General features: G+C 35.1%; 1 protein-coding gene across 1 annotated transcript in view; it reads left to right on the plus strand.

Moving 5' to 3' along the window:
- Positions 1 to 18,001, plus strand: part of LOC120354691 — a 129,087-nt gene that overhangs the window by 102,505 nt on the left and 8,581 nt on the right. Inside the window, exons 4-5 of the mRNA XM_039442108.1 lie at positions 5,584 to 5,673; positions 6,280 to 6,361. Coding sequence (XP_039298042.1) covers positions 5,584 to 5,673; positions 6,280 to 6,361 — 172 coding nt within the window. The remainder of the gene's footprint in view (positions 1 to 5,583; positions 5,674 to 6,279; positions 6,362 to 18,001) is intronic.

Genomic DNA, 18,001 nt, shown 5'->3' on the forward strand with positions numbered 1-18,001 from the left:
ATCCAGTAGGGTATCCATTAATGGTATAAGTCTCTAGTATAGTCCAGGTATAATAGTTAATGATTGTTCATCAAAGTGTAAGACAATTCAAGTATATGTTTGTATATTATATAATATCACTTAGGGTATACAGAAATAATCAGTTTTGTAGATTATCAACTAATATTTTTCTTGATGAGTTAAAACATAAGAATTGTAGGAGTAATATTGTAACTGGATATTTTGTTAATGCTGTGGACACTTCAGATGAATTAACTTCACTCAACAACAGTCTGTGATAGACGGCCTTGTTACATTCTCATTGGGGCACGTAAGTTTAATTAGTGACCCATGAGAGTGTGACATGGTCGTATTTCACGCATCTCACTGCCAACGACTCAACAAAATGAGACAGCTTTGAAATGGGACTCATGGAATTGCACATCTAATACTAATAACACCCTATTTCAGCTAATGTATAATCTTGAAGCTAGTTCACACCAAAGCTATGTGCTCTACAGTCCCAGATATCTATGGGCAGACATATATCTGTACGTCCACAGATTCTCATTTTTTTTTTTAACAAACGCGAGCCAAATTATTTATTTCAATACGCTGAACCCGAAGCTGAAGTCATAATTATTCTTCTTTTATTCAATACGATCGAGCTTATTGATGAGACGATCTTTATCAAAAACGACCACTAGGCTGCTTGAAGATTGTAGCTCGATACATCCATCTGCGAGCAGAGCCTTCTTGTAACGTCTGCAGTCAGATGGATGGATGTTGGTGTGAATTGCCTCATTATTCAAGTGAGAACTGATCTTTTTTTGAAAGTCCATCCACTGACTCTGTAGAGTTGCAGAGTTTTGTGTAATCCAGTAGGGTATCCATTAATGGTGTAAGTCTCTAGTATAATCCAGGTATAATAGTTAATGATGGTTCATCTAAGTGTAAGAGAATCCATGTATATGTTTGTATATTATACAATATCACTAAGAGTATATAGAAATAAATATTGTAACTGGATATTTTGTTGAAGCTGTGGACACTTCAGATGAATTTTAATGTTTTATTATCGTTTTGTTACATGTGTTACATGTTGTTAGAGATTTCAAAAATCCCAAATTTTGAGCATGATTGTATTGAATTCTTGAATCAGACTTATAAGCTGTATTGGGCTTATTGATATATATTTTTGTTAGTGTCAGTATTTATTGATAAAAGACTTCAAACGACGCTGTTCATATCATGGAATGGACATCAGCGGTGTGCTTTTGAATGACTTGCGATTGGCATTTGTTGGGTGGGTGGGGGTCTGGTGCACAGTGATTACATTCTGTTACTAGATCCTGCCCCCCAATAAAGGCTGATTGCAACTTCAACTTTTGTGATCGTCAGGACCAGGCTTGCACTTGATTGGTAATCTACCCTACTCAATTATAGGACAACTACAAAATAATATTGATTCTATTTCAATATAATATGTATTATGTCAAACCTTGCATTCTCAAAAATATCAGTAACTTGATTATTAGTATTGTGAAAAGCTATTTGTTAATATCTTTTATCTCATATTCGCAATTTCTTATTTATGTAATTTTTGTTGCTGTTGTCAACTTTCCTGTATATTGTATCAAATCAAATCAAATCAAATTTATTTTCATTTAAAATACAGTTCACAAACATAAATATAAATTACATTTTATGGAAAAGATTATCATCCGCAAAGAAAGAATCTGAGCGCGGATGCGAGTTGTGCTATTTTATAAAACTAAAAAGAAATATAATTATAATTCTATTCTAAAAACAAAAAAATATGATATTACTAAAAAATTCTTATAATTGACACATTACTGAACAATCAATATTGAATAATTTAAATCACTGAAAAATAATATGTTCCATAGTTACTTGAATAATTGGGTTGTGTCTCTCATAATCACTTTGACGTCACCAATCGTATGTTCTATCTCTTTTTATTCTTTGTTGAACTTATTTAATAATTATCATTTCTTGTCATCCATTTTCATTATAATGGTTTTTATAGTGAATAAACAGGTGTTTCACAATGGACGCAACCCCAAGGTTGAAAAAGAAGAAGGTAAATAGATAGGTGAATTGTAGGTCCCCAAACTTCTCTATTGACGAAAGTGTTCAGTTTTTGCAGTCGTTTTGTTAAGTTGTGGTAGAAACATGGCCTCTCCCTCACACACTCTCTCTCTCTCTCTGCAAATATTATTCATGATCAGTTGTATTATGTATCTTTTCTCAATTGATAATTTTCTTCAAAGATTTTTCGTTTTTCTGCTGGCTTTTTCTTCTCTTTTGCAGTTTTTACTGGATCCCATTTCGCTCTATCTCCACCTTGAACACAATCTTCCACTACTGGATTCCATCTCTCTCTATCTCCATTTGGACTCGATTTTCCACCACTGGATTCCATCTCTCTCTGTCTCCACTTGGACTCGATCTTCCACTACTGGATTCCTTCTCGCACAATCTTCACTTTGACTCGATCTTCCACTACTGGATTCCTTCTCACACAATCTTCACTTTGACTCGATCTTCCACTACTGGATTCCTTCTCGCACAATCTTCACTTTGACTCGATCTTCCACTACTGGATTCCTTCTCGCTCAACCTCCACTTGGACTCGATTCTTCCACTACTGGATACCTACTCGCTCTATCTCCACTTGGACTAGATCTCCCACTACCAGTTCTTCCTCAATCTTCATCTTATTCACAATTAGGATTATTCATCACCGGAACTCCACAGATCACAACATCTACATCTTATTGTGTTTAGTGAATTTTTTGAACTAGTGTTTTTAAATAGTGAAGGGAGCCGAACTGTCAAAGCATACAGAATGCACTCGAATCAAGAGACTTTTCCATTTAGGATAAGATTTATCAGTTTCATCCCCATTTTCCCCGTCATGTGTCGTTCTGAGGTCGGTTCACGGTTGGTCTGCTGCTTCCATGATGCCTCTCACTGACACGTCAGCTCGCTCGCCCTCAAGTAGGTATGATTATTTCAATAATAGTAATAATGACGCAGGTATGTCTCTAGAAAATGAGCTCCTTTCTTTCAAAAAACTTTTCAAAACTTAACGTCCAATCCCTCAGCTGCCACATTGATGAACTTAGAGCAATCTTCCGTTTTCAGGACTTCAATATAATTGGAATTTCCGAATCATTTTTGAAGCCTAGTATTTCATCAAATTTTGTTGCATTACCTGGATATAATCTTTTCCGGAATGATAGATTAAAAAAAGCTTGTGGGGGTGTAGCAATTTATGTGAAAGATGGTATCAAAATAAAAGTTTCAATCACATCTGAACAAGAGTATTTTTCCTGACCAGAGTTTATGCTACTTGAATTATACTTATCTAGTACTGATAAATTACTCGTTGGTATCTGCTATCGCCCACCAAAAATAGGTCAATTTACAGATTTCGAAAATGCCTTGCTTTCTCTTATGCCCTGTTATAACCGTATACTAGTTATGGGGGATATGAACACCGACTTGAACATGACAAATCGTAACTTTGACTACTTTCAACTGACTACTATTTTCCAATGCCTAAACATGACTATTTTACCTCTCGATCCAACTCATCATACTAATGAATCAGACACTCTCATTGACCTTCTCATTGTTAGTGATCCCAATGAGGTTTTTCAAGCAGGCCAAATCCCAGTCCCAGCTATTTCTGGACATGATTTGATCTACTGTGTACTTTCCCATAAGATACCTAAGCCAGAACAGAAAATTATCACTTATAGAGACTTCAAAAACTTTGATGAAGCCGCCTTCCTGACTGATGTAACTTCGATTTGATTAATTTAATTTAGATTTACATATTTGGTTCATGAAATTTATTATAGATTTCATTATTCGGAATTTGAAGATTTGAAAAAGTTATTGAAAGTGAAACTCTTATGTCTTCTGAGGTACTGAGAGTTTATTAATTGAATAGCTGCATACGAAAATGCAATATTCTCTGAATTCTGAAAAGTTATAGACTATATTGCTATATTGTAACTGAAAAATAAATTATTGCTTTGGCTCGGAGTATTGCATGACTTCTTGCTGCTTAGGTTCATTTCAAATATTACAACTGGATCTCTTGAGAACTATTAAGTTTATTGGGACATTCAGATAGTAGAAATAATCCCTAAAGATTGATTACTGTTATGCTATTTAAGTTTTGTAGATTATCAACATCACTTAACTATCATGTTTATTGATGAATTTAAAAATTGGAAACGTAGGAGTAATATTGTATATTAAGCAACAACAATCTGTGATAGACGGCCTTGTAACATTCTCATTGGGGCACGTAAGTTTAATCAGTGACCCATGAGAGTGTGACATGGTCGTATTTCACGCATCTCACTTCCAACGACTCAACACAATGAGGCAGCTTTGAAATGGGACTCATGGATTTGCACATCTATTACAAATAATACCCTATTTCAGCTACCGTATAATCTTGAAGCTAGTTCACACCAAAGCCCTGCGCTCTGCAGTCCCAGATATCTATGGGCAGACATATATCTGTACGTCCACAGATTTTCATTTTTCTTTTTAACAAACGCGAGCCAAATTTTTTATTTCAATATGCAGAACCCGAAGCTGAAGTGATAATAATTCTTTTTTTATACAATCCTATCGAGCTTATTGATGAGAGGATCTTCATCAAAAACGTCCACTAGGATGCTTGAAGAATGTAACTCCATACATCCATCTCCGAGCAGAGCCTTCTTGTAACTTCTGCAGTCAGATGGATGGATGTTGGTGTGAATTGCCTCATTATTTAAGTGAGAACCGATCTTATATTGATAATCCATCCACAGACTCTGTAGAGTTGCAGAGTTTTGGTGTAATCCAGTAGGGTATCATTTAATGGTGTAAGGCTGTAGTATAATCCACATATAATAGTTAATGATGGTTCATCTAAGTGTAAGACTATCCATGTATATGTTTGTATAATATACTATATCACTTAGGGTATATAGAACTATCCACCCATGAAGATTGATTACTCGTATGCTGATTCCATTTTGTAGATTATCAACATCACTTAACTCACATGTTTTTCGATGATTCTAAAAATGAGAATTGTTGGAGTAATATTGTAACTGGATATTTTGTTGAAGCTGTGGATACTTCAGATGAATTTAATGTCTCATTATCGTTTTGTTACATGTGTTACATGTTGTTAGAGATTTCAAAAATCACAAATTTCGAGCATGATTGCATTGAATTCTGTAATCAGACTTATAAGCTGCATTAGGCTTATTGATATATATTTTTGTTAGTGTAAGTATCTATTGATAAAAGACTGCAAACAGACGCCGTGCATATCATTGAATGGACATCAGCGGAGTGCTTCTGAATGACTGGCGATTGGCATTTGTTGGGTGGGGGTCTGGTGCACAGTGATTACATTCTGATCCTGCCCCCCAATAAAGGCTGATTGCAATTTCATCTTTTGTTATCGTCAGGACCAGGCTTCACACCTGCCAGTTTGTATGAACATGTTGAAAGCAATAAGACCTATGCTAAATTAAGTAAATTTCTATTCATTTTCAGGAATCTTGTGTCATGGAAGTTTCTGGAACAATTGGATCCGAGGCTAGCCATGGGTTCCAGCAACCGGCAAACGATGTGTCTTGTCATAAAGTAAGTAAATATTATTAATATTATATTCAAGATTATTTGTGTCATATCTGGTCTTGAGATCCCTCTTCTGCGCCCACTGGCAAACTAGTTGGTTATGTTCTGCATAATTATCCTAGCATTGTACATGCTAGGATTATTATGCAGAACATAAACAGCCACCTTAAATCAATGCACAGGGATCAACAAGTAAGTAGTTGAAAAACTACTGTGAAAGTGAATCATGAAGTCTAGTTATAGAAATTAGGTTTCATTGTGAATTGAAAAAGTTTTGGGCAATAGCCTGTTTTTTCTTCTCCGATCATTGTATTGTTTGTGCTAACCTAATAAATAAATAAATAAAATAATGTTTTAACCGTCACACTTTCTAAGAGCGTACATACTTGAGCGTCACAAACACGCGCATTTCACTTTTCATAAACATATTCAATAAGAATCAGCTGATGTAAAGTGGAATGCGCTATTTCGTGGCGCATAAGTCTGTACGCACAGACTTACCGAAGCCAGACTTTGTACAGACTTGGTTCAAGCCAGTCTGTATGCACCTTCTTATATACATGTTGAAAGCAATCAGACCTATGCTAGAAGTAAATTTCAATTCATTTCCAGGAATCTTGTGTCATGGAAGTTTTTGGAACAATTGGATAGTCATGGGTTCCAGCAACCGGCAAACGGTGTGTCTTGTCATAAAGTAAGTAGATGTTATTAATATTATATTCAATATCATTTGTCTCATATCTGGTCTTGAGATCCCTCTTCTGCGCCCACTGGCAAACTAGTTGGTTATGTTCTGCATAATTATCCTAGCCTTATTGGGCCATATGAATAAAGTTGAGCATTTGCTTATACTTCTAAAATATGAAGCATATGCTCCATGTTCTATGAATAAACGTGAGCAAAACCTTTTGCTCATGCTCATCAAGAAAATAGTTTGAGCATTTGCTCAATAGTTGAAGCATATGCTCAAAATTGCATGAATAAACTAGAGCGTTTGCTCAACTTTTGAAACAAATTCTTCAAAAAAGGTGAGTCTGGTCTGGAGCAGCTTTTCACCTCTTCTTGCTCATAGTAAAATAACTTAAATAATTCGTGTAAGTAAGAGGAAACTATACCAGAAACGATCACAACCAATAGTTCAGAGCTATAAAACTCTTCCCAGATTCAACCATGATACAAAAGAATAAATACAAAAGATACCTATCCAATATAAAGATAGCCATCACATAATAGGAAATAGGCATTCAAGAAGATGAGAGTGTAGACGATTATAAGAAGGCTATTGAGATTATAATATTATGCTGAAGATTATTATAGAGATGACATTTATCCTGCTATTCAAAATTCAGAACTCAACTAACCTAAAACTCAATTCATGAATAGAGAACAGAGCAGACGACCAAACACAAGCGGTGTCCCCTACTTGCATATTTAGCACTTACGTGAGCTATAAAAACAAAGTAAGGCCACAAAGGCGAAATCAGCTGATGAAAAATCTTTGAAATACGTGAGCATTTGCTCCAGAGTTGAGGAGCATAAGGTAAGAGTATAAGGTAAAGCTTTTTCATATAAAAATGAGCAAATGCTTATGCTTCTACCTAATGCTCATGAGCAAAACCTTATGCTCCATGCTCATGCTCATGAGCATATGCTCTGGTTTTATTTACATGTCTCACTGTAGTGTCACAAAGTGAATTTTGTGACGAAAGGAGAATCGTTATTTGGTATGAAATTCGGATAATTTTCTTTATTCTAGAGGAGGAATAGGGCCGACAGTTGAATTTATTTTATTAGGCTTGGAGTCGAGCGTACACATTATCATCATTCTCAGCAACCCGGCGGATCATCATCATCGTATTCATTTTCCCATTGACGTTATACTCTTAACCAGAAATATGTAGTTCTTGTTTACGAGTTTGAGGATCCGTTTATCTAACATTGCAGTCAGCAGCAGCCACATCACTACAATGATAAACAGCTATTGGGTTGAGACGGGATCGTGCTTCATGTAATTTCTGAATGCAATGATTGTTTACCTGCTTGATCTCTTATTAGCAATTATAGCCATCATTAATCCACACTTAGCATCAGCATTAGTGGAGTCCTTCCTTGTCACATGACAGTGGCGTGATGTTTTTCAGTTTCCTATTGGAGCTCTATCTTCTCCCTTGTCTCCCATTTCTATGTGACCTTACATCAGATACAGCTTATTGAAAATTTGTAAAGCAGTCCAGTATTATGTATATCAATTGAACAGTTTTTGTATATCACTTTCTACTATCAAAGTCATTAAAATCTAAGAAAAATATGTTCAATTTTTCTCATTCAGAAAAATAGGTTCTAGCCCGAGTGAAGATGACTCATTAATGTGACAAAAATGCGTCAAACATGCATTGAATATTTTGTGAATAATAAAATAAAGTTGAATAAAGTGTACATACTTTGATTTCTTAATATTTGTTTTCATAAATACGCGTATCCCCAATCAAATTAGTTACTGCTGTGAAAAGACTAAAAAAAAATGTAACACTTGATCCAGGGAATAGCGACGTTGTAAGATTCTGTAGAATAATTAATTTCCAATTCAATTAGAGAATGCAAGCCCATATGATTCAACATATTCCATATGACAATGTGTCCTAGCGAGTATTGTAAAACTGTGTCTTCTATGACAATTCATTGAGTCAAAAATATGAAATTTAATGATTGAAGACTCATAAATAAACTTCATATTGAATGAGTGTTTTCACTTTGTAGGAGTAGATAAGCTTTCTCTACTATTAGGGCCGGTTTCCGAGCTCGGGATTTAGCTAAGTTCTAAACTTTGAACAGCTGGGTTCAGAAAATTGGCTTATCGAAATGGGGCGTAGTCGTAGTTTTTACGATAATCTTCATTCTCTTATTTCTATAATTGGAAACGTTTTTCCTTGACAAAATGTAACATTCCTAAATGAATCAAAATAGCTGAAACTTTACAGTATTTTATCTTTTTTTATTTTGTGTTCAATTTTCTAGTTTTTTGGAATTTAATTTAAACGTGAACTACGACTACTCCCCGTTTTCGGGAAGCCAATTTTCTGACTCCAGCTGTTTAAAGTCTAGAACTGAGATCAATCCCGAGCTCGGAAACCGGCCCTTAGTGAATAGTGAGATTCACTATAAACGGTCAGTAAACCACATTAATATTACCAACGCCTCCTATGCAAATAATGCTGACAGTTAATCTCATACTTGAATTATTTCCTGAATGGACCAGAATATACTTATTTGTAACTTCATGATGCAGATCTCATTCCCATCAGAGATATCTCCTGTCAAATAAACGTTAGAAATCATGTCCATATGCTGCAAATCAGATTAACATCTTCAATTCCAATTGATTTAAGATCTTGGTTTGTCCCATTAACTCTTTTATGAATTATTCACTTAGAAAACTGTCTATATTATTTCAAGTTTTTTATGTTTTTTATTGTTTCGTTTGGTTTCGATTGAGTCACACTGTCAATGTTGTAGAACCGTTCCATAATTAAATAGAAATACACATATATTGTCAAATTCTACACAGTTTTATTTGGCACAGGACCATGGTTTCGTGACCACACAGGTCACATTTTCAGGTAAACATTGAATATGAATTGGTACATACATGTTAGGCAACATAATTTGAGTAAAATAACTTACTAAACATTTGTTTTAAAGAAATAGTAATTGGAAATTTCTAATTTACTGTTACAAATACTGTATAAAATATATTAATTAATTGAATATAATATAATCTATGAAATTAGTCTATAAACCTAAGTCTAAGTTGAGGACCAGCTGACAAGGGTGACAAGTGGTTTGTTGTCATTCAAAAGAAGATGCTAAATATAACCTATATTATGAGAGTTTGAATAAATCATGAAAATGTTACATTGATTAATAAATCTAGCCTCTAAGTTTAAATGTAAAACTCCAATAAACAATTGAAAATTACCAATTACTTTTTCTCCATACCAAATGTATAGAGTTATGTTGGCTAACATATACCTACCAATTCATATTCAATGTTTACCCTAAAACCTTTTAGCTTTAGTCAGCTTGAAAAATTAATGTGACCTGTGTAGTCACGAAATCATGGTCCAGTACTAAATAAATCTGTGTAGAATTTAACAATACAATGTGTGATTGTATTTCGTTCGGTTTCCTTGGTATCAAAATAGTTTGATATAGTCTCCCGAAACTTTTATGAAGATATTCCATTCTTGCAACTCAATATTATTTGGGGTATTCACAACTGTTAAGGTTGTTAAAACAACACTGCCAATGTTCATACTATATTATTAATATCAAATAGCATATTTTGCCAATTTCAGTTTCAATATTCATGCTTCATAGGAAAATTAAGAATATCAATTCACGTTTTATGGTGGCGACATGTTTCGTGATGATATTGGACATTTCCAAGCCAAATAGAAACTCAGCTTCAAAATCCACAACACCAGCAAAAATATCTTTCACAAGAATGATTTTCACTAGATGTTATATAAATTATACAGATTTAGTCATATGTATGGGAACCCTTCAATAAGTTGAAGACTGTAATTCTGTAACTTTCAGGATAAGTTATTGGTCAAATACTCCACCTTTGACGTACAACTGAATTTAAACCCCTAATAAGGGGTTGACTTACGGGTTGTAACTCGAATATTTAAAATGTGAACACCTATTGTGTGGTACATCATTTTAAAGGCCTTCCGATGACGAGAAAGATGAAATCAATGAAAATGTTCTATGATACTTTTATCCAAAATGGCGGCTGATTGAAGTTTTAATTTTTAAAGAAATGATTGAAAAGTTCAATCGGCCGCCATTTTGATAAAAGTATCATAGAACATTTCCATTGATGTCATCTTTCTGGTTTTGAGAAGGTCTTTAAAATGATGTGTCACACAATGGTTGTGACATTTGAAATATTTGAGTTAAAACTCCTCATTTCCTTAAAAACTAAAAATTCAATAAGATGCCATTCTGGATACAAGTATCATAGAACATTTTAATTGATGCCATCTTTCTTGTTTCAAAAAGACCTTCAAAGTAATGTACCACACAATGGGTGTTTACATTTGAAATATTCGAGTTACAACCCCTAAGTCACCCCCTTATAAGGGGTTAAAATTCAGTTGTATGTCAAAGGTGGAGTATTTGACCGATAACTTATTCTGAAGGTTACAGTATTGTATTATACAACAGTCTTCAACTCATTGAAGAGTTCCCATACATATGATTCACTCTGTATAGTCTGTTCAGACTGAAGATATAATTTTCAATAATACATTTATGGAGTATAGAAACTCAAGAATATAAAGCTTTTATAATTAGGAAGATGAATCAATTATTGTGTTCTTATTCAATTGTATAAAATTATGTTAATGTTGTGGTATATATCTATAAAAAACTTTCCTATTTCTATAGGAGGTTTGTTATGCATCACTTATCTTTGATACAAATGGTTCTTATGAGTCTTTTACAATCTTCTTCACCATTTTATCCTTCCTTCCCTTTTACATTACTTCTTCCTTTTCCCAGCCTCATATTTCTTCTTACCCCTTTCCTTCCGCTCTACTTCTTCTTCCCTGCCTCATCCTTTCTTTCTCTCCTCCCTTTTGCACTTCAGTACTTCTTCTTCAGGCTCATACGTCATTTTCTTCTTGACCTTGACCTTTGACCCCATGAAAATTCTGGCGCAAAGTGGCCCAGGATTGGTAAAATATCTACATACCTCTCAACCTACTTCTCCGCTTTATCATTCCTTTTCTTTCACCCTACTTCTCACCTGTTTATCGCTCCTTATCTTTCTTTTCCTTCCACATTACATCTTTCATCTTCCATACGCCTTTTTTTGTTTTCTTCCACTATTTTCCTTCTCGCACTGCTCTTTAATCCTGTTCTTTCACACTATTCCTTCTTCCACACTGCCACTCAGTTGCTTCATCCTTCCTTTTCCTCCATTCTATTTCCTTCCCCTGTCACATTGTCCCATGCTTTCTTCCCCTCTTTCTTTCCCTCCTGCCACTCCCATACCTTATCTTTCATCCCCTCCTTTCCCATCATACTACTTTTTTCCCCTGTCACTCCCTTGCCTCATCGTTTCTGCCTTCCTCTTCTTCATCATCTCTTTCTCGACATCTCTCCCACCTCTTCATTCATTTCTTTCTCACCTTCTACTTCTTCCTCGCCCCATCAATTCATTTCCACCCTTCATCCCCCTGCAACTTCCTTAGGTCTTCCTCCCTTCACAATCTACCACTTCCAATCTCTTCCACCTGGGGTGGTCCTTTCTCTCTCACTCTCTCTCCTTTTACCCTAATTCTTCATCTCCTCTCTTGATCTTACCCCTCCTTCTTCTCCCTTTTCTCTCCCACTGATTCTTTCCCACCCCATCAATCATTTTCTCCTACATTTCCACACTACTACTTCCCCCTCCTTTCTTAATCACTTCCTCACCCAATCGTTACCCTCTCAATCTCTCTCTCTTGGCCGAGGTGCTGCCGGTCTAGAATAGCAGTCCTAGCGTCCCAACCACTCAAGGTGCTAGAGTGGTAGAACCCCACCGAAAATCTGGGTTCCTTTTACTTATATCCCTAATCCTCTATAATTTGCATCCTTAACCCCCCACCTAGCCCTTACTTGTACCTGTCTTATTTTCCACATCCCATAAATCCCATCTAATTATTACATTAACTTCATCATTTATATGAATTTTCACATATATTTCTCATCATTTAATGTATTTTATCTATTTAATTAATTTAGAAGTGTTTTTTGTATTGTTCAATTTTTAAAGTGTTTGCCATAGGTCTTTCTTGTCAGACCTGGCAATGTAAGATGTATTTAATGAATATCAAATTTCTCTTGTAAGAGCCATTTGTATAAAAGATAAATGATGCTTAACAAACATCCTAGAAATACCAGAGTTACCAGACATTAGATTAAAAAAGTAACTATAAAAAACTACTTGATATTGTCAATACCATATCTATTTATTATAACATTTGGAGTGAGATAGTAGTTTCATTTGTTACATACAGAAATATCAATCTCCAGTAAGCTTAGAGCCAAACATTGAGCAGCAGAAGATATAGTATGACTGAAACCATACAATCGGCTATTAGCTGTTGACTAATGAAGGTTAAGCTCGACTGTCATTGGCCGAGACTATTATTATTATTATTATTATTTTTGAAGGGACGGATTCAAGGATCCAAAGGCTCAAAGAACCCCACTCATCAACCGAAGCTTTTTGAGTTCCAGGTAGTATGCTAGTTAGGCAAAACAATACCTGTGTCCTTTACAAGAACCAGGAGTTTTTCCCTATGTTCCCATTCATTACCTGATAGTTCACTAGAGATTGATAATGGTTACTACCGAAACTAGTTCCTCGAATTGTTTTATTTGATTGGTGTTTTTCAAAATAGCAAATTGCTTTCATTTAGTATATTAATAATACTCACTAGGTCATAGAATAATGGGTCGATTGAATAGAAACTAAAATTCAGTGACTAGCAACGTGCCATTAGTTCCAGCTAGTGCAAAAATTCAGTGTTGAATAATCATGTGCTAGTTCTAACAACAAGTATTCACGTGTTACCATAAAATTCTTAGTGTATCATCACATTGGATGCACATTTGTGCAAGTGCACAAGCGATCATGCATGAGCAAGAAAAAGAATTTGGGAAGAGACTCTGGTCATATATCATTTGGATTCTACAGTCTACAACATTCTTCGATGTCTGGCCTGCGTATTGTTCTTTCTGGGTCATGTAATTTTCATGAGAGACCCATGAGAGCAAGACCGACTTGAAATTTGGAACCTAAGGTCCTTACAATATAAGGATCCGACACAAACAATTTCGATCAAATTCAATTCAAGATGGCGGCTTAAATGGAGAAAATGTTTTCAAAAACAGGGGTTTTCGCGATTTTCTCGAAAACGGCTCCAACGATTTTGATTAAATTTATAACTAGAATAGTCATTGATGAGCTCTATCAACTGTCACCAGTCCCATATCTGTAAAAATTTCAGGAGCTCCGCCCCATGTATGCAAAGTTTGATTTTAGATTCCCAATTATCAGGCTTCAAATACAATTTAAACAAAAAAATTTCAGTGGAAAAGATTCAGCATGGAAATCTCTACAAGTAATGTTCAGCAACATCTCCACCTAAAATTGAAAATAAGCTCGAAATTCGAGAAAATTTGTTTATCCAATTGCAAACTGTTGGCAACTGTTGATTCTATTAAATGATTTACTATGAAGAGATAGCAGACCTCGTGTGTTTACAGCGTTATTACCCTGTCACCAGATGGCTCAAATCTTTGAATAGTAGACTTGAGATGCGCGGGAGCACTAGCGTCAGGTGATCAATTTTCATAACGGCAAGGAAAGTTGTGTGAGTGCGCCACACCAGATTTTTTAGTAAGTTCCCAACTGAAAGAAGTAATTTACGAGTTGAACGAACTCGCCTGTCTGTTTTTATAGTGACATTACAAAGCTGTTCAAATAAATTACAAGTGGCTAATGGTATTTTGCATATTAACATGGCAAAAAAATGCACAGTGATCAGACTTTTTTTGTTTTGTGAATATGAACTCAATCCTGTCATGAGAAAGGATATCTATCGCGACGTTATGACACATTTTTCCCTTTCAGAAACATAGAATCTCATTTGTTGAAAGTGGACTGAAATAGTTTTAAAAAATTTTACTTGAGAATTTTCATTTCTTTCTAACTATTGTAGTAGACCGACTAGGTGAAGTGAATACACAGAATGTCTGATAAGTCACTCCCTATTTTTATACAGATATAATTTCTTTATTTATGAACCAATTTTGTTAGAATTACATTTGTTAGATAGAGCACTCCTTGAGGTTATGTTTGAGGCAATTTTTATTTAATACAGTTCAAAAAGGCCCCCTCTGTTGACTGTTGAAGAATGAGCCGAAATGTACATGTTTGCAGCTTTTTATGTGGTCTGAGGATCTGTGGTGCGAGTACAAAGCTGGTGGAGGGCTGAACGAGGGATCCATGCAAAACTGGAAGCAAAAACTGTTGAAAATTCCCATTCCAAATTACTAACAACTGGGAGTGTCGCAAATGCAAGTCGATCAGGAAAACCATCAACATCAAAGACAGCAGAGAATGTTGACAGAGTTCTTGAAATGTTCATGAGGAGGCCTAAGAAATCACTGTGTTGAGGATCTTGTGAAAGTGGTCTTCCACATTACTCTGTTGCAACGTTTCTTAAGAAAGATCTCAATGTTTTTGCATCCAGTATTGCATGGATCCTTCGTTCAGCCCTCTATCATCTTTGTACTCGCACCACAGATCCTCAGACCACATAACGATTTCGACTCGTTCTTGCACAGTCAAGAGAGGGGGCATTTTTAAACTGAAGCGAATGAAAATGTTGTTAAACACAACCTCAAGGAGTGCTCTATCTAACAAATGTAGTTCTAATAAATTAGTTTATAATTGAAGTAATTATAGCTGTTTGAAAATAGGGAGTGGCTTATCAGACACTCTGTACATTGTTCAGTCAGTCAAAATGAAAATATATTATGAAATAAAAACACATAGATGTTGTCAGTTTTCTACACTTTAATTTGGTACACGACCATGGTTTCGTGACCACACAGGTCACATTTTCAAGCTTCAACATCGACCACAACTCAGTTGAAGTTTTGAAAATATATTACATTGAAATTCAATTCCTTAAATGGCATTCGAATATATCATGATTATATTGATTTGAATATCGTTACATTGAAATAGATCGCATAATATAGTAATTCTTAATTCAACTTTACAACAAATAACATGAAGTCTTGGTTCTCAACGAATTTCAGATCCATTAAACACAAAATTTCAATCAAAGTAGGAATGACATCATTGCTCTGTCGTCTCTTACTCATTGGGTCTCGTGAAATAAGAATGGAGCAATTGAAAGTACTCTACTGTTCTGTACAAATAGTATCTATTTGATTAAAAATTTTCTCGTTCATCAAAGTTTTGCAGAGTGTAGCCTACATTGTATTTTGAAAAATGAAAGTGACATAACCTACATTTCGATTCAGACAGTATATACTGTAGTATGAATTGGAAATGGGACAGTTTTTTGGCTTGAGTTTGTTGTGCCTTTCCCCATGTTGAATATTTGTACACAGTGTGATTAATAAATAAACAAACTGTAGGCTACTGTACCAAGGTACGGCCTGTACAATCTGTACTGTACCAAGAGTTTGAAAACCTTTCAAGATGAGTGAGACTTTTCAGGTCCTTTGCATAATTGAGATGGTTGGATAGTTGATTCAATAATTTGTAATAATCTGTTAATGCTAATAGCAATTTTGCCAATGCATGTTTTTTGTTCTGACCAGAACAATTGTCAGAAAATAATCCCAATTCTCTAACTCCGGGAGGAATGTCCTCCAAATACTTCATTAGAAGTGAGCACTATTTGGCCCCTTGTTGGCAGTACCTTCGTGATATAAAAAAAATCATCGCAGTGTTTTTTTTATCATGAATGCACAGTAAATTTACTGTGAGTTGTCTCTTGGACTGGAATCTTAGGCAGGTGTATATTCTGCATGTAGTACATACAGATAGACAAAACATTAGGCTGAGTCTCACATGATTGTCCTCTTTTTCATTCATTGTAGAATTTCTTTGCTCTTCTTCTATGAATCATGCATGAGCTCTGCTGCTGCACACCTCTTTGCTGCATCATTCTTGTGAGGACTCTTAATTTTTAAAATCAATTCCTCACATGTACAGCAGCTGCCAACTTGTGGTCTACCAAAAGATAGAGAGAAGTTATCATTGAAGAACTTAATGAAAAATTGATTTGATTTGAGGATATTTCTCTTTAAAAAGATTGTACATTGCCTTGACAGATAATCTTGAGTCTAGGTATACTTTGTTTTCCCGCTATACTTAGTATATTTCACAGGAAAACTAAGAATATAGTTTCTAATTTTTTCCCTGACATCGGTTGAAAGAGTATTGGAACTGGCTTGTTTTCCTCTTTTGTAAACAGAATTTTTGCCATTCACAGCAAGCTTTCTTATCCTTTCCACACGCTTATCAGAAATCGCATAGAAGGTCAAGAATGCTTTGTAGCATACCTCTTTTTTTTGTTGCCAATAATTACTGAGTACTTGCACCTTCTGCCTTCCGAGAGCGACGCCGGGCCACATCCTTAAACCTCGATAAGAGTTTGCATCAACAAATCCTGTTCGTTTTTAGTGGTAGGTCATGCAGGCGTTTCAGTAGATCAACTGCATCATCATCTGAGACATTCTCAAAACATCTCAGTCTGCGACACCTGGAAATACAAGAAGAAGAGAATGAGAAATATTGTGTGGAGAAGAGTTTTCTCATATCAAAACTAGCTCATTTCTTCATGAACTCACTCTTATTTGAGAGATTCGCATGCTTTAAAAATGTCAATTGTAACAGTTATTAATTTCACACAATTCATTGCTCTCCATATATTTTAAGAGAAGAAGAGACAATATAGAAATTCATCAAAGATTTGAAAGAATATAGATTGGAGAAAATTAGTAGAGATATCAGAAAAATTGGTTTTCAAGACACAGTCATTCAGTTAACAGTTGATAGAAAATTTTAAAAATATACATTCCAAGATTCTGGCGTGTGGTGCAATACCCCAGCCCCCCTCCCAGCACCAGCAGGTAAATTTTCACATGCCTATGTAGATTATTGAGATTGTAGATTCCAATCAGTTCAATTTGTGATGAATGGATAGATTTTAGCAATAAATTAATGAAAATCAATTTTAAACAGTGAACTAATGAATGCAATGCAATACCTGCAATGAGGTCCAGTCGTTTTGGCAGGAACTACATTGCAACTGATGGTCTGATATTCTTCTTCACTACATGTTGCAGCTTTTTGAATGTTAGTTTCCATGTAGATGGTGCACTTTTCCTCTTCCGGCCTACACTATTTTCTAATGAAGCATCATCAGCACTATCCGATGATGGCATTATTATGCAAAATAGAAGTGTGCAGAACTGAACTTTTAAAGCAAAACTAACTAAAATACACTAACAACTTTGAAGCAACAATATCCAGCTAGCTGATCTCAGAATGCTTCAATAATTATGTATAAAAACAAATATTTGAGAGTTTATGAATTTAAATTTTCAGCCTCATACGAAAATACAATATTCTCTGTATTCTAAAAAGTTGTAGACTATATAGTAACTGAAGAATAAATTATTGCTTTGGCTCGAAGTATTGCATGACTTCTTCCAGCATAGGGACATT

Source organism: Nilaparvata lugens, chromosome X, assembly GCF_014356525.2.
Source record: "Nilaparvata lugens isolate BPH chromosome X, ASM1435652v1, whole genome shotgun sequence".
NCBI classification, from domain to species: Eukaryota; Metazoa; Arthropoda; class Insecta; order Hemiptera; family Delphacidae; genus Nilaparvata; species Nilaparvata lugens.